General features: G+C 38.5%; 1 protein-coding gene across 1 annotated transcript in view; it reads left to right on the top strand.

Moving 5' to 3' along the window:
• Positions 1-21,753, top strand: part of LOC114054192 (microtubule cross-linking factor 1-like) — a 171,616-nt gene that overhangs the window by 80,119 nt on the left and 69,744 nt on the right. Inside the window, exon 4 of the mRNA XM_027877355.1 lies at positions 16,983-17,042. Coding sequence (XP_027733156.1) covers positions 16,983-17,042 — 60 coding nt within the window. The remainder of the gene's footprint in view (positions 1-16,982; positions 17,043-21,753) is intronic.

Here is a 21,753-nt window from a genome sequence, read left to right as displayed (position 1 = left end):
CTGTGGAGATGATTGGTATCTTGGCTGTGTGTTTCTTTTAACTCTTGGTCATTAAACTTGAAGCTCAAGTTACCTGTTTCCTTGTTGATTCATCTGAGATACTTTAAAAAAAATTCTTTGGTGGTGTGTGTCATCACATTATCAAATAAATGGTAAATCATTAGCAATCAGTTTTGGCTCCTTTAGCAAATGAGATCAAATGAGATAATTTTGTAAAGTGCTTAGCACAGAGCCTGGAACATAGTAGGGACTTAAAAATGCTTGTCTCCTCCTTTATCTCCAGCACAAAGCCAACACATTAGGAGGCAAATGTTGCTATTTTTCCTTGTCAGCCAACATAGAAAACAAGACTGTGATCAGTCCCTGGAGGGCTCAAGGTTTAGCTAGAACTAAAATGTATTATTAAGGCTCTGAGTTCTTCCCTCACTTAAACTTTGGCATAGTACCAAACCTTAAGGGTGTGTGCGTGTGTGTGTGTGTGTGTGTGTGTGTGTGTGTGTGTGTGTGTGTGTATACCTAGTACAGCGTCTGCCATACGGTCAACATTTTAGGAACGTTTGTTCATTGATTGATTGAACAAAGCAAAAATAAAGCCAAACCAGAGGCTGTTATTATTGCTTTCTGCTTTGAATAGAAGAAGGTTGGACTATATGACCTTCTGTTTTGGGTTTTTTCCTGTGATTTTATTGATATCAGGGACTCCTGGACTGGAAATTCACTCCACTTATGCAGATCAGTAACCCATCTGTAACTTCTCATTTTAGAGGGGGGAAATGACTTTCCCACGGTCACACAGCTTCTATGTCAATGAAGCAGAACTTGAACCCAGGGCTTTCTCACTCTTTTCTGTCATACTGCCTCTCAGATGAACCCTCAAGCAAACTTAGAAAATGGGTTTGTTTTTTTCTCAAAGATGCTATCCAACTCTAAACCTTATAAGTCAATATTCTTTTTCAACCAAGGTCCTATAATTCTATAGAATATAACTACATTTCCTAATTATTAAAATTATGTAAAATTCTTTGACCTGTTGAAAAATGAGACATGTATTTTCCCCATACTAAATCACCAAAAAAATATTGTAAGAAAATCTCCTATGTATGCTTTAGTCATTTGCAATCCTAGCAATCTGAGAAAGATTAGGAGTAGAAACTTAATTGGGAGGTACAAAAAATACAAGTCTTCAGACAGCTTTTAAAAACTGAAAACATGTCACAGTTTAAAAAATTATATGGAAAATCTTCAGAGGAAAAAAAATCTCATGGAGTATTATTGGTCACTATTTAAAAGCTGTCTTCAAAGCACTTGTAATCAATGTGAGTCTAAATGTGTATTTTACAGATTAAATATCTCAATAAATAAGACCTAGCTAGAATTGGCTTCCTGGCCAAAAAAGGAGGAAATTACAAATACGGTATAGGACACAAAAACTGATAATGTGCTATTATCCTTCTCTCCAGTCTTTCCTACATGCTACAGCACAAGAGAGTATCTCCAGAATATTCAATATGCCATTCTCCCATAGTACTGCAAAACAAAAATGGCAATAAAACCATAGTCCTGGTTGCCTTACTTGGTGTTTGTCTAAAAATATACTTCTTAGAAGTACTGCCTTTCTCACAAGCACATTTTTTTCCTGTAAGGTAAATATTGTCTTCTGAGAGATTCAAGGAACATATATCTTGTTTTCTTATGTTACATCACCAGATAGCAGTTTTTCAACATGGTTCTGTACCAATAATGTGCCAGTACATATACATATATCTCTGTTTGTTAAAGCTTACAGTTTAAAGTAGCCAACCCGGAGGGGAGCACAACTGATGAAAAGCCAAATGTAAAATGGCTAGAAAGCTGTCAAAATGGCAAGTGTCAGAGGAAGGGATCATCATAAAAACTTAAATCATGAACATGTTCCGTAGTTGGTTTGTTCAAGAAGTTGGTAAAGATTAGAATAGAAACAGAGCTGGAATCAAGGTATATTAGTGAGTAGTTCACCGAAGAGAAAGAAGATAGAATCAAAGGTTCAGAGATTGGTAGATCTGGAAAGGACTTTACTGTTTAACTAAATGGCCAAGGCCTTGTCTTGGTTGTGAAAATGCAGAGAAGAGAACTAATAGGAAAGATGTTGTAAAGAAAAAATATGGAGAGTGATAGAGAACCAGGAATCAGAGAACAAGGTTCTCTTAAGAACACCCTTACCTTGGTGACAGGAAAGAGATTGGCATTCCACACTGTGACTGAAAAGTTCAACAGATAGAAGCCAAAAGATTGGGTGGAGAATTAGTGAGAAAACTCATAGAGAACCCTTGCCATTAGAGAAGCAGAACAGAGACAAGGTTTTAAAGAATACACAGAAAAAGGAGGCAGAGATATCTAGGGAAACCTAGTTCAGATTTAGGAAGGGATGCTTATAGTAAGGAAAACTGCCCTTGAACATGTGTGTGCATGCTCATGCATATCTGTGCATTCTTCTTTTATGCTTGCTGGGAGAAGGTTTAAGGCCTACATTGTTAAATTTGAGGATATAACCTGTGAAGTGTAGAAAGAAATTCTCTGCAGAAATTACAGTTTTATATAAAACTTCTGACATTGGCCCTAAGTGAAAGAAGGACATGGGATCAAAAAACAGAGCTGGAATCAAGGTATATTAGTGAGTAGTTCACCGAAGAGAAAGAAGATAGAATCAAAAGTTCAGAGATTGGTAGATCTTTTTAAAGTAGAGTATTGCTCCAATTCCTGTCCATATTCCCCTCCTCCTGTGCTTGAGAAAAATGCAAGCTCAACAGTGAACCCTGAAATGGCTAGGGTGGTAGAGACGAGATGAAAAAAGAAAAGTGTACAAAAATGAGATGACATCAATGGGAAGGAGGCTGGTAGGACAGATAAGAGCTGGAATGAAGGATACATCTTAGCATGTGAAGACCTGATTCAATAATAACACATAATAGAATTGATAGTCTCATTTACCACTTAGAACTTTTATGGAAATATATGACTTTCCATACTTGCTTTTCTTATCAATTCTCTGTTTAAACTGATGTCACTCTAGTAAGCTTAATTTAATACAACATAGTCGTCCTTGGCTTCCCTTTGGAATTGTCAGATAAATATGAAGAATTGAGAGAAAGCTGGGAAGGCTTGCAAGGATTGATGAAAAATAAAGGAAGGAGGATCAAAAGAATGATTTATCCATTATAGAACCTCTAATTAATTCAGTGACCAATCATGACTTCAGTAGACTGATTGAGAAGCATGCTTCCAATCAATCAACAAGCATTTATCAAGCACTTTCTTTGTGCCTGGCATAGCTAGGTGGCAGAGATACAAATACAATTAATGAGACATTCTCCACTCTGGAGGAACTTATATTCTGATGGAGGAGATGCAAAGTACTGATAAATATATGAAAATAAGCAGTAGACTAGAAAGCTACATTATACCTATTGTTTCAGATATGACCAATGTGCTGATTTATTTTTCTTGTTGATACAAGGGAGGAATCTATTGAGAGGTATGTATAGTGGGGGGTAGGGAATCAGTGGAAAGTGACAATGAAATCAAAAAAGAACATCAATAAAACATTTAAAATTATTATAAACATGATTCTATATTTATCAAAAACCTTCCTTTCCTTTTCATTTCCAATTCTTCCTTTTCCTCACTTTTCTATACAGTTTTATCTTAGCTTCTTTACTCATCTTCAAGATCATTTTTAAAAAATCTTGTATTTTCAGCACATTGCCAATGTGTGAATTTCTTTTGCCAAATAATACAGCTATGCATTGAAGGCTTTATTTTAAAGATTTTTCTTCAATGGGGGAAAGTGGGATTGATTTTTTTTTTGAAACAACAGACATTTTTAAAAATGAAAAAAATTTGTAATTTCTAAAGGAGACTGTCTTTCCCTTCATTTCAAGCACCTATGGTTTCATCAATGTGGAAATTTAGTAGACAGTCTTTATGAGTTCCTGTAACTGAAAAAAAATCACATGATGCCAAATTCCTGATGATGAGAATTAGCTAGGTTGATCCTTGAGTGACAGAAACACAGTGTCTCTAAGCTCATATTCAAATCCTTTCCATCTTTGGTGGAATTTGTTTGAGTTCAAGCTCAGATGTCATAGCCTTCAAGAAGTCAGGTAAACCTCCATGCCATCCTGAGGTATTGGAATAGGGTTTTCCTATTCACTATTGAGGTAAAATAATGAGGGAAACCACCAATTGTAATTTAGTTCTGCAGTTATTTTTACCAGTCCTCCAAATTGTGACATTGCTTCTTTTCCTGGCATTGGTCTGTCTCGTTATAATGCCTTTTTCATCCCGGGTGAGCAGGAAGAGTGCTAGTTACAGCCTCTGTGTTTTGGAGCTTTTCTTGTGCTGAATAAATTGAGATTTCTCCTACTTTGGGTTAACGTGTAAGTAGTAGTAGTACAATTGCAGCACAGAACTGAGGTGTTTTGTGCTCTGAATTGGGGTTATGTCAACTGAATTCAAATAAATCGGATGCGTTCAGGAAAAGAAAAACAAAACAAATCAACCTCCAGAAGGAAAGGGATAATAAGAAATCACAGTCCATGGAAAAGTTTAGGTTCTGAGTGCATGTATTTTTCAGGCAGAACAAAAAAGACCTTACTTTAAACATTGTGTTTCTTCCAGGGGAGGAAGGAAAAGTCTGACAAGTAAAATGTTAGCTCTTTTTTGTGCAGGGTAGAGATATTAAAGGATGCCATCTTTGAAAAGGAAAAAAATGGTCGGGAAAAAAAAGAGTTATGATTCTTTGGACCAGGGTAGAGATTGCTTTTTTTCCATTATGACATTACTAGTCAAGCTACCTTTCCCAAAGCACTTCATTTAGCTCTTAAAGATACAGCAACAGTCTCTGTAGGAGAGCCCAGTCAAACAGGGCATTAAACCATGATACAACATTGCACTACATAACAGAAGGGGATACTTGCTCAATCAGAGGAGAATTGAAAGAAATGTTGGGTCAAATCTGGAATAGGATGCTTCATCTCACAAGCATGATTCAGCTCTTCACTCATATTTTGCACTGGTAATACAAAGAAGAGTTCCTAAACTCATATTATGGAGGCCGTATAAAAATAATGCAAGTTCCATATTGATTTAGGAGCTATCTCTTGGTTTATTTTAGGTCAGATGAGAAAGGGAAGAAACACGTTAGAGAAAAATGGCCCTCAAAAAGTAGTATATGGATGTGTAATAGAAGTAATCTGCCTCTCTAGACACTGAGATGACATAGACTAGAGATGTAGTGTATAAAGTAGAACTAGTAGGTTGATATCTCATGAGATTGGGGAAATCCTCTCTAGAGATAAAATAAACTGTCAACGCAGCCATGATTCCACCAAAAATTTCCAGAGAAGTCTCTGGTTGGACTCCGCAGAATTCTGTGAGGCCCTATAAACAAGGGCACTGGAGGAGTTTGGTACTCTACTCTCCAGCCCAGAAAGACCTGGTTTGAAGTCCAGTCCCTAGAGAGGTGGTATAGTCAGCCAGTCAACAAACATTTATTAAGCACATACTATGTGCCAGGTTCTGGGGATAGAAAGGAAGGCCAAAAAAAGGAGAAAAAAAAACACCTTCCTTGCTCTCAAAGAGCTCACAGTCTATTGGAGGAGATAATACAAACAAGAGTTAGCAGCGGTCCAGTGGATAGTGCTGGGCCTGAAGTCAGGAAGACTCATCTTCCTGAGTTCAAATCCAGCTTCAGACGTTTATAGCTGTGTGACCCTCAGCAAGTCATTTAACTCTGTTTGCCTTGGTTCCTCATCTGTAAAATGAGTTGGAGAAAATATACTCCAGCATCTTTGCCAAGAAAATCCCAAATAGGGTCAAAAAGAATTGGACATAACTAAAAAATAAGTAGATAACAACAGCAATTATATAGTACTTTAAGGTTTGTAAAGCATTTTGTATTATATACACATATGTTATAGTAATAAATACATGTTTATTGTTTATGTTATTTGATTCTCATAACTACTAATGTTATCCTCATTTGAAAGATAAGAAAACAAAAGTTGAGAGTAGTGAAGTGACTTATCCAGGGTCATGCACCTAGTAGATATATCTGAAGCAGGATTTGAACTCAGGTCTTCCTGACTCCAGGTCTAGTGCTCTAACCATTATGCAGCCTAGCTGCTCAGTTATCAGCCTTGAGCTTTGTCACAGATAAATGTGAACATCAAATGAGGAAATACACCAACTAAGGGTGCCTGGCATGTTGAAATAAACATAGGGCAAAGAAAAGTTTTAGGTGGCAGCCCCTCAATTCTCTGGAAAATATGCTAGATTGCCCAGGATTGCCCAAACACTCCTCAGTTTTCTCCCTCAGCTGCTAGAACCCTTCTCTCATCTTTAAAGTCACTGGTGGAGACAGATGTATGCCACACAAACAGACATATATCTGGGCCAGGAGGCCACAGCTCTATCAGAGGGGAACTTGGATACAGATTCATCTCTCTCACCTAAACTCACCAGATGACCCAAATTCTCACAGCTGCAGATACAATTCCACTAGGAATTGAGATCCTTTTAAGCTGTGTTTTCAAATGAAAAATCTGGATGGTTTTGGATGGCTGGGGGGTGAGCCAGATGATCAGCAAAGACTTAGACTGGTGAAGCCGTAAAAGAATGGAGCAGATGTTATATGTGCCAGAAGGCCAGATTCCTAAATAAATTATCTGCCTGTTGCATTTTAAGTGATTAAGGAAAGCAGGGATGTGATCACCAAGTTTTTGAGACACATTTCCCCTCAAGCCCCTCTGAATGTGATTCATGAATCAGAGTTAGCAGCCAGGCACAAGCTGTTGGAGTTCTGAGGGTGGAGGGGAACAGGTACTCTGGGGGGAATTCACACTGCAGAGATGCGGGTGGAAGGCTGAAAGCATCACGCAGGTTCTGATGGCGCACATCTCTGTGTGCGTCAACCTGCAGTCAGCCTGGCCTGCGTGGGAGGAGGAGGGGGGTGACGCAGCCACCAGAGAGCATCTCAAATTCCTGCTGCTTTGCTTTAGCTGTTAAAGGCCATAAAATGGAAACAAACCTGGTCTGTGAGCGAAGAAAAGATTTTTTTTCCTTTATACTGTCTGGGATTTTCAAGCTCATAAACATCGAGTTGCCATTCATAAATATTTATAATTCTGGTGCTGGAAGCTTCCCAGCCTATGTTTTCAAAAAGGAGCATAACTTAACAGATAATAAAAACTGTTTTTGGCTGTAATCAGATGAAACAGTGGCCTGTAGTCAGCCCTCAGTGGAATTTCACTGTCTAGCAGCAATCATGAGCCTTGGGGAGAGCCTGGCCAAATGGATGGATATATGAGGGGGAGGTAGTACCAGGCATTATATTTCAGAATCAGGGTCATGCTTTCCTGTACCATCCCTTCACTGTTGGCATGTGCCAGACCTAAGTCCAAAGACCCTACTTTGGTCCCCTGGATCCTGGTGCTGGAGTATAGCTCTTCTGCCCCCTGTTTTACCATGACTCAAGGCAGTGTGATTAGAGAACACTGTCACTACCTGTGTGCTCTTGGGTATACCTCATAAGTTCTCTAGGACCATTTCCTCATTCGTAAAATGAAAAGGTTGGGCTGGTCAGAGGTTCTTAATCTGGTACTTAACTATGAGACTGGTTTTTTTTGAGAATTGTATTTCAATATAATTGGTTTCCTGTGTGATCCTATGTATTTTATTTAATGCATTTAAAAACATTATTCTGAGGAGTCTATAGGCTTCACCAGACAGGCCAAGGGGGCCATATAAGGGGCATGCTGGAGCCGTCTCCTACTGATTATTAATGTGAGCATTCACACTTTGGAAATTGGCAAGTGCTATGAATCAGGGCTTGGTTTATTGTTTAATGCATCCAACATATTGGAGATCCAGTAGTTAAACATTTATCAGCACACAAAAGGTTAAGAACTCCTGATCCAGAGGCTCTCTAAGCTCCCTACCCACTCTCAATCTTTTATCTCAGATGAAATCCTTCCTTAGAACTGATTACTGGGGTCGACATTTCAGAAGTCAGATTTGCATTCTTGCCACTAAGGAGGTCTTATACTGTAAAAGCAGGTAGCAAACATCTGGCTTTTCTTCCTGGCAGAATGTTTACAGTCCCGTTTGACTGAATCATCCACAAAGCCCAGGGCCATGGATTCCGACCACAGAGAGCAACCTCTGTAGTGGTGAATAGTGATGGTGACTAGAGAGGAAAGTACCTGCTTTGAAGAATTAGTGGGTTTTTGGTGGGAGAGGGAGTAAGGGGGGAGGGGGAGCATCCCCCTTTTCTCCTTCATCAAAACCTCATTCCTGAGTCTGTGTCATAGATTGAGACAATGGCAAGTCTCTGAAATAGATTCTGTGCTTAGAGATGAGCTTTGTGTATAGTTTCCTCAAGGGAAACAGAGAGCTTTTATTTGGAATGCTAGACAGCTACACGTTTGATATTTCAGGCGCAAGTTGCAGGGGTGAGATGATTAATGCAACCAAGCTTATGAGCTCCAGATAAAAAGGGATCAGATGGGGGAGAGATGCAGATATAGATCAGGTGAGGCAGACAGGCTGTTATTAGACTGGCCTGTTAGGAAAGTAAGACCAGTGGCTAACCAGAAGCAGATTAGAAGTTCACAGTTCCATGAGCAGTTCCCAAATACAAATCATGTCCCTCTTGTCCTTTCTGTGAAAATGTAATCTCATAATCATCACTGCCACCAAGCTAATCCTGCCTAGGAGATAGTCCTCTACCTCAATTTCCTGCTCTCTCTCTCTCTCTCTCTCTGAAAGACACTACAAGTGAAAAGCCGTGATTCCCAAACTTCAGATAGGTTATTATAAAATAAGGAACTTGATAAAAACAAGGCAGGATTTTTTTTTTGCATTACGGGATTATTCTTTATAGCATCATAAGAGACTTCAGACATGACCCGAAGCTTTTTCTCTTAGCCGAAGGAATAGCAAGCTTGTGTTTTTAAAGTCCCCTTTAAAAGGATTCTGTTTCCAAGTATTTTTAAATTAATGTTTGGTGAATGGACTGGCAAAAAAATGGACTACATTAATTTCCTCTGAAAAGAGGATTGCTGTTGTTATGAAACCTTGCATTATGCAGCTGGGTCTTCTCCTTATTACCACTCCAGAGGGTTTTCACTTCAATTACATCATTTGGTGGGTGTGAAGTGCTTTGTGAGTGAAAAGCATAGCTCCCATTCTGGGTACTTTGATGTATAAGTTACTTCATCTTTGTGACTATGCCCTCACATGATACAGATCCCAGCACCACCACAGCTCCTTATCCTATGTGACCCCTGTATATATCTGCTCATAAATCTTCCATTCAGATACACCAGAAGTCCTGCTCTCCTTTTAGTATCTCAGAGATGGCAGTGTATCACTCAGGCTGACCATCTGTTATCTCTTTCATGCCATTTTTATTATCTGCCTCTGATATGATCTTTTGTGAAAATGTAGGCTAGGAAGTGGCATCTCCAATATATTACATCCCTACTTTTTTCAGTCACCTCCACTCTCAGTAATGTAATCTATGCCAATTCTCTTGCACAAATTATCAGTGACAATGTGTTGTGGTCTACTTATGGTCATCAAGGATCTTTTAAAATTTTTATTTTTATTCTTAACCTAGACATCAAATAAAATGGACATTTTCATATACATAGTAGAGTTTACCTGAAACTACACATCTCTATTGCATAAAAGAGATAACATGCAAATCTTTCCAGGTTTTTCTGAAGTCCACCTGCTCATCATTTCTTATTGCACAATAGTATTCTGTTACATTCATATATGATAACTTGTTCAGCCATTCCCTAATTGATGGGCATCCCCTCAATTTCCAATTCCTGGCCATCACAAAAAGAGCTGCTATAATTATTTTTGTTCATGTAGGTCCTTTTCCCATTTTTATGATCTCTTTGGGATACAGACCTAGAAGTGGTATTGCTGGGTCAAAACATATGTACAGTTTTATAGCCCTTTGAGCATAGTTCCAAATTGCTCTCCAGAATGGTTGGATCAGTTCACAACTCCACCAACAATGCATTAGGGTTCCAATTTCCCCACATCTTCTCTAACATTTATCATTTTCCTGTTTTGTCATGTTAGCCAATCTGATAGGTTTGATATGGTACCTCAGAGTTGTTTTAATTTGCACTTCTCTAATCAAAAGTGATTTAGACCACTTTTTCATATGACTACAGATAGCTTTAATTTCTTCATCTGAAAACTGCCTGTTCATATCCTTTGACCATTTATCAATTGGGGAACAACTTTTATTCTTATAAATTGACTCATTTCTCTACATATTTTGGAAATGAGGCCTTTATCAGAGACACTGGTTGTAAAAATTGTTCCCCAGCTTTCTGCTCCCCTTTTAATCTTGGTTTCATTGACTTTGTTTATGTAAAAACTTTTCAATTTAATGTAATCAAAATTATCTATTTTTTTCACAATGTTCTCTATCTCCTTTGATCATAAATTCTTCCCTTCTCCATAAATTTGACAAGTAGACTATTCCTTGCTCTCCTATTTTGTTTATAGTATCAGCCTTTATATCAGTGCTCAATAAAATTAGTACAATGTCGTCTGTGAGTAAGATCATTTAGGGAAACTTGCTCTCAGTTAGAAATACTTACTTTGCTTGCACCTTATATTTTCATGACCCTAGTAAGAGTGATCAGAGGTATTTTAATGGTTCATTCGCTATGACAGCTGTTCTCACATTATACAATTTCTGTGACTACCCTTTTGTTATTATTTTAAGAGGAATGAAGAAACAACACCCAACAACAGATTTTGGTTTAAAAGACTGAAGAAAGGAAAAATGAGAGTTTTACCAAGTAACGATCAGCCTAATTCTTTGAGGGATGGTTTGGAAGTTGAACTACCAATAAATTCACAGTAGGTAGCTTCAGAAGGTTTATAGTTAACATTTCCATAAGACTTTAAGGTTTACAAAGTATTTTACACACCTCTTATTTGATTCTCACAAATGTCCTGTTGTCCTTCCAACAAGGTCCTCTAGGATATAGCTCCAAAGGGATGCCTATAGACTTAGATTTAGAGGCATGGGGAGAAAAGGAAGATTTTACATAGGCATAATATACTCTGGCAATGGACCTGCAAACACCACACTTTGTTGCTGCAAAATGTACTAATCTGGAGGAATAAACTCACTGTGTTTCCCCGGAGGGGTTTTAAAATGAGTATAGGGACCTATGAAGAAGGAAAAAGGGAAAAGAGTATTTTAACAATAGGAGAGATTGAATATAAAGGTGAAACTAATATGGGAATCATCTTCTAAATTCAATGAAATTCTAATGAGAATTTTAGTTAGAGCCGATGTTCTTAACCTGGGATCCATGGACTCCCAATGTATCTAGGAATGTATTTCAGAAAGTCAGTGAACTGGGATTAGATAGAAAAAAAAAATTACCTTTTAATTTTTATTAACCTTTGTTCCTTTTATAAATTTAGGCATTTTCTTTTATGCACTCAAAAACATTCTAAGAGGGCTTCACCAGACTGCCCAAAAGGTCCATGGCACACCAAGGTTAAGAACTCCTGGGATAATATAAATAAGGGAGATGTGTATCTTAATTTTTCAAATCAGGGTTTGTGATTAGGTTCTATAAGTAGGCTAGGGAAAGAGGACTTTCTTGGGAGAGAACATCTATAAAAACTTTAAAATTATCCACCTCTATCAAAGCCCTGTTCCCCCCACACATTTACTTATGATTTAAAATTTCCAAAACTGTGGCTATTTGCCTTTTATTTTAAGCCTGAATTTTAAGTGAGTCACCTTAGATGATCTTTCAATAGCTTGTCAGTTTTTGTGACAGTTTTTGGGAGCAGCATACTAGCTTGCTATGGAGACAGGTAGCAAATACTATGAAGACGCAAGAAGGTTTTAGCAGTCACCTAGTTACCTGTTTTATTTAATTATATTCCGTTTTCTGAAGAGGCCTTGTATGGATGTAAAGTTGAATTCAACAAGCATTTATTAAGCATAGGCTTTGTGCAAGGGAGTAGCGATATGAAGACAGAAGGAGAAAAAGTCTCTGATTGCAAGGACTTCTTTTATTTGTGTGACCTTGGGCAAGTTATCTGACCTTTCTGAATTTTCTCACTTTCTACGTAAATTGAGGAATTTGAACTAAATCGTTTAAAACAGTCCTTTCAACACTAAATCTGAATTACTATATTGAGGAGAAATTTCTAAAGATATGTAAATATAGGGTTATCTGAGGAGGGAGAGAGCACTGCCTTACTAGTGACACCAGTCAGGAGGCAACCATACTAGTCCAAGAAAAATTGCATTTTTTCCTTATCTTAGTTTGTCCTTAATAGAAAAATGTTTTTTTCAATGACTTGAGAAATACTGGAAGCTATTTATGATTTAAGATCGTAACGTTTTAAGAAGTAATTAACTAAGTATTTTGTTAGGGGTTTTCCCCCTTCATAGGAATCCAGAGTCTTTGACCAGTGGTTGACTTAAAGTAACTAGGGTATATTTAATTAGCAAGAAGTTCCACCCATCCTGTGGTTCAATTCACTCAATGTATTATAAGAATAATACTTCCTTGAGGGCCTTAATTTCACCATGACTTCCCAATTCACTCAAGGGAATAAGTAGCATTGACATGAATAAGAGTCACCCAGGCTAGCTCATACCCAGAAGTACCAGGCAGCAGAAACACAGAATGTTCCGCTCAACTATTTCAAGCAGTTCTTAGTAGATGAGCTAAAGATGCACCTGCTTTTAACCTAAGCTTGTGGTACAATAACAATCCGCTGTCCCACGGGGGACACCGGAACTTCCTGGCATTTGGTCATTCAGCCACATGCCAAGAGACCTGGAGACCTGCAGGGCACCTGGCAATCATAACCCGATTATCCAATACCTCTATCCTATATCCCCAGAGTTTAGGGAAGGACATCTTAGATGAGTATAGGTTGTCATTTAGGGGTCTGCAAAATGTTACTCTTTCATCCCAGCCAGGAATAATACATAATTCATGGGAGCCCTCTCCCAAACCCTGACCCCTCTATTTTCATATTTGGCCAAAAGGAGTGAAAATAAAAGTTGACTGGCCTATTAATATTCCTGAGCGTCAACACAGCTACGTACCTTGAGCCTTAGGTTTGAGAGCAGTTAATACCCCCTGCTTCTCATCTAATTTTGAGGCTAATAAATAGATTTGTGAAGATTTACTTTTTTTCATCAAATATGGAGTCCCAACATTTTTCTGACTCATGTTCAGAAGTAGATTTGCACAGAGTCAGAGCCTTCCCTTAAATTCAGCAGTAAAAAGTGTCCTATTGTGAGGGAATTATATGAGTTGAGAGCAGTGGTTTAACTACCTATGAAAAAAAATGTACACCTGATAACACTTTTTTTGTGGGGTGGGGGAAGAGAAAAGACAATCAGGGTTAAGTGACAATTAAGTTAAGGCTCAGGGTCACATAGCTCAAAAGTTTCTGAGGTCAGATTTGAACTCAGGCCCTCCAGACTCCAGGGCTGGCACTGTATCCACTATGCCATCTGATAAGTTTTTTTAATAATAATAAGTTTTAAGTTTAATCTAGATTACTAACACTTTCTTCATCACTTTCTAAAGTCTAGACAGTCAACAAAACAATAAATCAAACCCGAATTGTTGCATTTGCCAATCTCCCATGCTCACACTGAAAATTTAACAACCTGCTTCAATCAAGCTGGTGCCAGCACACCCCTACCTGATCTCACTCAACTATTAGACACTAGCTGATTGTAATAGTTGAAGAATTGGTAGGGTGTACTTTGTTTTTAAGAACATAGGAACTGAGTTGGATTTATGAGGACTATGAGGTTGCTTTTAGTTATTTAGTTTTAGTTCCAAGTATCTGCAGGTATATGCAATGTCAGAATAGAGCTAAATTTGATTAATCAGTTACTGATCTATTTCATGACTGGATTTTCAGGAAGCATATTATAATGCCTTATTGAATGAAGGCCATGTTGCCTTACTGTGTTTAGCAACTAGTGAGCCCTAGTCTCACTGTACTGGAAAAGAACAAAGTGTGGTGTAGTGGATAGAGAGCCAGAGAGCCAGACCTAAGCTCAAGGCGCTCTTCTAACATATACTGGCAATTCACATACCCTCCCGGTGCCCTGGAAATTCTCTAAGGTGATAAATTGCAGAGAAATTTTCAACCTTCATTGGTACAGAGAAGGGGTTCCCTATATCAGTGAAATCCTAAGTCCAGGCCCAACCCCCCAAAACTCTTTTCATTTATTCAAATTATATGGCATACACAGCATTCTTCTTTCATACCTCTAAATCAACTTCATCTCAGAGGCCCAGAGATTTTTATCTCGTTCACCGGCTAATTCATTTTTCTATTTCATTAAAAAATATTATTACTTTGAGATCTTACAGAATCATAGAATCACAGAAATGTACAGTTAGGAGTGACTTTAGAGAGCTAATCCCCTCATTTTACAGATGAGGAAATTGGGTCTCAGAGAAATAAAATTACTTGACTGGGTTCACATAGTTGTTAGTGGCAGAATAGGGATTAAAACTTAAGTGACCCATTTCTTAGTGCAATGACCTTTCTGCTAAATCTATGTTACTTTTACTAGTGCTAGATGGAGAAATACCAAGGGAATTCCAGTCCTCCCTCTTCCCTCTGATGCTGATATATGATTTAAACCCTAAAGTTTTGAGTGCTGTCACCAATTAAGCAGATTTCTTTGTGTAAATATAGACTCTTATTTATCTTCCATATCTGTCCTCTTTATTTAAAGAACATTAAACTACTTCATCCTAGAGTTTGGACATCTTGGGGTATAGACTTTATCCGGGTAGTCAAACCATAGTGATAGGGCTGCTAGGTGATGCAATGGATAGAGCACCAAGCCTGGAGTCAGGAAGACTCATCTTCCTGAGTGCAAATCTGTCCTCAGACACTTACTAGCTGTGTGACCCGAGGCAAGTCATTTAACCCTGTTTACCTCAAGTTCCTTATCTGTAAAATGAACTGGAGAAGGAAAAGGCAAACCACTCTGGTATCTATGCCAAGAAAACTCCAGATGCAGTCATGAAGAGTCAGACACAACTGAATAGCAACAATAAAAGCCATAAGGATGTAGTACAATTACCAAATCCAGATAGCCCCATTGTTGTCATTACTCATTTTGTCTGGATCCACCAGGAAGTTTGGTTTCTTCAACTCTATCTTTGTTTCATTTTTTTTTTTTCAAGTCTACTTCTACCCACCAGGCCAGTGAGAGCTGTTTTTCAATCCTCTGGTCCAATTTCCAACTATCTCTCCAAACAACACTGAAATTTTTTAGATTCAAGCTGAAACTGCTTCCCTATGGGTAGTTCTCTTAACACCCTAAGCTGGTAACTATGTTCTCCTTGGTCCCTTTACCCAGAGTTATTATTTCCCAAGTTTCTTTCCTAAGTATTTAGCTATGATCATCCTTAAGGATATGTGGAATGGGTGACCTATTTGTTGTAATTTCCTGCACTGGTGTTGTTTGAAATCATGTAAGAAAGAACAATTCCTTTCATGCCACAATTAGAGGATTTTGGAGGAAATGTCTCTGAGAGAAGTAACATTGACTTAAATTCATTCTCAATCTTTTCCTAATAGTAGATTTTAGTGGGGATGAAAGAAGAGTAGAAAAGGGAAAAATCAATAGGGCACTGGGTCCACCTCAAAGTTGGAGAAAGGTACCAAAGAGGTAGGAAAACCTTGACCAAAGTTCAGGAGAACAGCATTAAAGACAAGTTTTGCCAGCTGAGTCCAGCAACAGGCTGCAATAGGAAAGGCACTGGTTCTGAAGTCAGAGGAACTGATTTCAAATTCTGCTTCTGACACTGCCTGGGTGACCATGACCAAGTCACTTGAGTCTGGGGGGGGCCTCAGTTTCCTCATCTGTAAAATGTAGGGGTTGGACCCCATGGCCTTTGAGTTTCTTTCTAGCTCAAGACTTATGATCCTTGCACATAGCAGGTGCTTATAAATGTTTGTCTAGTTGAATTCAATTGGATTTCTAAATTGCTCTCTACCAGCTGCTGTCCAGAAATATATGGTTTGGTATGAACCAGTCAACATTCAGTCACCTTTGTGTACGTTCTTTTGCTTAGGGAAAATGACAGGCCTCAGAGCCTATCAGCTAATTTAAGTAATAGCTAAAGGAAGACCTAATCAATAAAGCAAACCAGCTGCCAAAATATCACAATACACATCTTAAGATTAACACTTCTCATTATCATGATTATTATTATTAGCAGTTGTTATTGTTTGTCCTTTGTTCTCAAAGAGGACCGTGGCATCAGGAAGGTGATACATGACTTGCAAGTGGATAGGATTTAGATGAGGGAGGGCTGTGTAGTGCTAGTTTGATTATCCATGTCTTGTTTCTCTTCATTAATGTGGATAATTGAGGGTTGGCAGTATATAATTTTCTCTTTTCTTTTGGGAATTCTCTCAATATGAGAATATTTTGAAGTCTTTCTATTATCAAGTTCTCATAGGACAGGTTCTATTGCCTTTAAGAAACACTTTCTTATTTTCAGAGAAGAAGAAAAAATAACATTTCTAATAGCACAGGTGCTATGGCCTATAGGAGGCCTTTCCATATCTCCCTACCTGTTTGTGCGCCTTCCCTCTTGAGATTACTTTGCATTACTTTGTATTTACTTATCTGTGTACGTGTTGTGTTCCTCCTACAGTAGACTGTAAGCCTCTTGAGGGCAGGGTCATTTTCATTTTTATCCCTGTATCCAGAGCACCTAGAATCATGCCTGGCACATAGTAGAGGTTTGATAAATGTTTGTTGAATCACATACTTTCGCTAAGTCAGCTTAGTAGCAATAATATAATTTCTACCTCAATCCTGGACTTTGACGTGTTATTTGTTAGTAAGACAATGTTACTTATGTTTATTTCAGAGTACCGTGAAGAGAAGAGGCAGCAGGGAAATGCACAAAGAAAAGAAAACATTTAACCAGGTAAGTAAATGCTGCATTTTCACTAATTTGAATGAGGAAATCCTTTCACTTCAAATCTTCTTTAAAAGTGTCAACTATCAAAAATTTAAACAAAGCGTATCATTTGTCCTTTTGAAAGTTTTAGACTCACTCAAGGTACACTGCAAGTGGAAAATTTTCTTTCCAAACCATAGAGACCATCTCTTGTTTCCTTTTATATGGCTATAATTAACCAGTGATTTTATTCACGAAAGAAAAAATACTATTTTGCAACTAAACATCATGGAATTGTAGCTCAAGCCTTGGAAGGACTGAAAATTGGTGTTCAAGCGTTAGTTATTGTTCCTTTGGTTAACAAATATTTTGGCACCAAAAGTAGTTCACACAATCTCTCAACATCTCCCATAGCTTTATGGGCAATTGTGAATCACTGTCTTGGACACATTCTAGCATAGAAGGTACACTGTGAATTACATTGTTGATTAACAGTGCAGTAAATTAAGGAAAGAGAATGATCGTGATCTCAGTCTGCCGTATGTGGATATGGCCTTAGTTAAACAAATCTTTCTGGTTGTTTTGCTAAATTCCTTTCTTTCTTTTTCCTCTCAGGGGGTTTCCACTCCTGTTGGGTGGTTGGTAGAACAAAAGTGTTACTGAGATATCAACCCACAGAGCTTCAAGAACCAGTAGTAATTAGAGAGATGTCATAATTCCATGTGAGGTCGATTGTCTACCCCCAACCTTTGATGCCCCCTGAACCTCTTTTCTCTGATTTCCTCCTTCTCCAAACTACTTATCCCCAGCATGTTATTTCAGCAGCCCCAAAGCCTGGCAGAACAACAGGAATGTGGCAGATTTGAAAAATTTTATACGCCCTCTGCCCCCAGAAAACCTGGTTGTGCAGCCAGGGATAATTGTTAAATTAGAATTTAGCTGTAGTCCTGCTGCTGGGACTTAAATATTCATGGACTAGGAACACATTTTCTACTTAGTGCTTCTTTGTGAGGAAAGAGTTTGGTCCTTAAAGGGTAATTACAGCCCATTATGAACTAGACAGAGTCGAGCTTTTCATTCACCTCCTAATGTAGGAGGGAAAGAAAAGATGTGTCACTGCTCTGGAGGGCTCCAAAGCAATGGAAGGGGAATGTTTTTAGCCATGCTCCGCCTGACAGTATTATTGAGAAAAGGAGTTTCTATTTAGCAGACTGGAGGAATGGAACGTCTTGGGAACTGCAGGGCAGGAGCCAAAGCACAAAGGAAGCTGGTTCCCCGGCGCAAGGTAGGAGTGTGAGCGATCAGTGCTGCTTGGGGTGCTGGTAGGTGGTGCCATGACGTCAGACTTGCAAGCCAAATAATATATACATCGATTTATATATTGTTGTTGCTTGGCAAGACCTTTTTCAGTTGGTGGTGGTGGTGTGGTGGAGGTGGTGATTGGTAGTGGTGGTGACGGTGGTGGTCTTGTATGTGTATCACCCTCCATGCCATGCCTGCATTTTCCTGCCTGTGAAAGGAATAGTTCCATGTGGAAACTTCAATTGGGCCTTGAGCCTTCAGACTGCATTCCTGAAGCATATCTGATGAGCTCTTGAAACCCGAGCCTGGCATTCTTAAGCTTAGGGCACCTGGGAATGACTAGAGACCAGGGCCCTTCCCCCAGAGTCTGGCAGAGTTTGGGAAAGTTCTCCATTACAAGATAAGATGGGTATCCAGACCACCTGCTGCCTCTTACTGAGATTTTGATTCATGCCTGCTCTCCCCTATTGAATGAATGTCTGTCCAGCAGTCTTCTCCTCCTCCATTCTGAGTAGGCTGGCTATAGACTCCCTTAGTTTCCCCTTTTCCTCACACATTGACTATAATGAAAGTCATGGGCCCTCCCTTTCTGCCATCACACCTGGCAGATTTACTGAATCTAGCAATAAAAGAAAAAAGTTGGCTCCAAGGGATGCCTTTCAGATACATAGAATGCTTAAGGTCTTTTTGTGGACTCCCGCATGGGGTTTGTAAAAGACTTACTGACATGCCTTTCTCTTGAATTAACATGCCTATTGTTTTTAGAAAACCCTTGTTTAAGGAAAAGAAAACAGAAGACATTTAATCATCAAGTAAGATGAAAGTTGAGGTCCCTTGGTATCCTTTGCAAAAAGCCTCTCTCCCTACCTCCTCTAGTTAAATTCAAGGATATGTATTTAATCCATTTCAGTAAGTTTAGGAGGATTGATCTGGTTAACAGTCTTCGGGAACTTGCAAGTGAAGGAAGGGTCCCAAGGTCAGAATGGTGCTGCAGTTGGCCTGAGGCCGGGGTTCAAAACCTGGAGTTGGTGAACTTGTTTTGTTTTGTTTTTATTATTTTTATAAATGAATTTCAAGATAATTGGTAATTCTATATATTTTACTTTATACATTTAAAAACATAATTTTGAGAAGGGGTTATATAGGTTTCACCAAGCTGCCAGGGGAGTCCAAGACATAGAAAATGTTAAGAACCCCTGGCCTAAGGGTTCAGGTTTCCTTCAGAGAGGTTCAAATTGATCTGCAACTCTCAGAGAGATTCAGAACTTTGGGACAAATGTAGAACTCATTTTGTCCCTGATTTTTAGGATGAGTCTGGCTTGGTGGCTTGAGATTTCCTAAGGACTTTCTGGCCAATATCCACAGCCTTCAGGCAATCCTGGGGCTTTTTAGAGTTATCTCAGAGCAGAGAAGGAGGGTCCGCATATTCTTAAGTATGTCCTCTCCATCACTTACTCCTCAGCACCATCTTGGGGTAATAGCATTGGACTGAAAGCATCAAGACTAAAGGCCTACTCTGATGCCACAGCATGGTGTGAAGGTGGCCCAGATTTCTCAAAGGCTACAGAAGCAAAGTATAATAAGCTCAAGAAGAGCCTACCAAGTTAAAAAAACAAACCAAAAAAACTTTCTATTATGGGCCCAGCAATAGACCTTATGCTTTGTCTGAGGATTAACTTAATGAACCTCAGAGAAAGACTTATTACCAGAGGGCTGGCTCTCTGGTGACAAACTCTTCTGGTTAATAGATATCTATCTGCATCAATGGCTAGAGTAACTACTCCAATGAGATCAAATCCTTGAAATATGAAAGTGGTCAGGAAACCTATCCCAGACTGTGTTCCCTGTGATATTCCCTAATCTTGGCTCCTAAAGCCCATTTTAGGGTGTGTAGGGCATGGTACAACTAAGATGTGATGCCACTGTGGACACGTACCATTATATATATCTAGTTAGTGACTTCTGCCTTTGTCCAGACTTCCCACATCACATTAGGTTAAAGTGATGAGGAAAGAATCCTTAGAAGATGTGATATTTAAATACATGAGAATGTGAATGTCCTTGTTTATAAAGTGAGGGAAATGGAGTATGGGGTCGTTTAAGTAATTTGCCCAAAGTCAGACAGTGACTGGACATGAGTGGTGGAGCCATGATGCTTTCCTTGTCTGCCAGATAAAGCTGACTTCTAAACTTTCTTATTTATAAAATCACATAAAGCTCTTCTATCTCTACTTCTCTTCACTTCAACTCCTTGACTCCATCTGCAAAATAGAGTCCTTATTTGGGAATATATGTTATGGTCTGTGGTATTTGGTTTACTCACAGTTCTATTTTTGAGAAACTGAAAATAAACACATGTTTTTGTTTGTTCTATTCAGAAAACTCTGATACTATTTTGTTTTTTAAAAGTACATTGCATTTTCTGTAGTGGATTATGACTTAATATTGTACTTTTATGGTAGGTGTTGAATGGTGATATCATCTAAGCCATTCTATATGATTTATTTTAAAATTTCACTTCTCCCAGAAGCACTGATAACATAATTTACCTTTGAATAAGTTACTATCTGGGAATTATTTGATCTTCAGTCACAGAAACTCCTTTCATTTTTTTCCTAATAAAATTAACATTTGGTATGCTAAGCCTGGATAAGTATGTAAAGAGCTTTACTACAGTTCAAATAATTCACCTCTATCTTGAAGAACATAGTAATAATAATAATAATATCTAACATTTATACATTATGTTAAGGTCTGCAAAGTGCTTTACATATATTGACTCATTTGGTCCTCACAGCAACCCTGTGAAGTAAGTGCTATTATTTATTATTCCACATTTTGTAGATGAGGCAGTAAGAGAGATGGCCTTGAAGCCAGCTAAGATCTGGGTTCAAGTCTTGACTTTGACATATACTGTCTATGTGATCCTGGGCAAATCTCCATGCCCTCTGTCAATTCTCTGAAGACTATAAGTTGAAGAGAAGGTGCTGCCTTGAATTGGTAAGAAGGAGTTGTTTCACCTGGGAGTTCTCTATACCAATGAAATCACAAGACCAGTCCCTATCTTTTGCAGACAAGGAAACTAAGGCTGGGAAGGGTTAAATGACTTGCCCAGGTTCATCCAGCTAATAAGTATCTGAGACAAAATTCTAACTCAGGTTTTGCTGGTTCTGAATGAAGGGGATAGATGCTGATATTTTAATTTTTCGCACCAGATATTGCTTCCTCCTCCAGAAAAAAAAGAAAAAAACTCATTTCAAAGAGGTGAGGAAGTTATCTAAAAGTGTATGAAAAAGGTGATGATTGCAGTGCTACAATGAGAGAACACACAAATTAGTAGCATGGTCTGCTTTCTGAATGGAGAATAATTTTATGTGCTGGTCTAGAATTCTTTTCCTTGAGTCTTCTCAGCTATGGGTAGTCAGTTTATTGGGTA

Source organism: Vombatus ursinus, unplaced genomic scaffold, assembly GCF_900497805.2.
Source record: "Vombatus ursinus unplaced genomic scaffold, bare-nosed wombat genome assembly UNPS02014812.1, whole genome shotgun sequence".
NCBI lineage: Eukaryota > Metazoa > Chordata > Mammalia > Diprotodontia > Vombatidae > Vombatus > Vombatus ursinus.
Note: the sequence above shows the minus strand (reverse complement) of the source record. Positions and strands in the feature narration are given on the sequence as shown.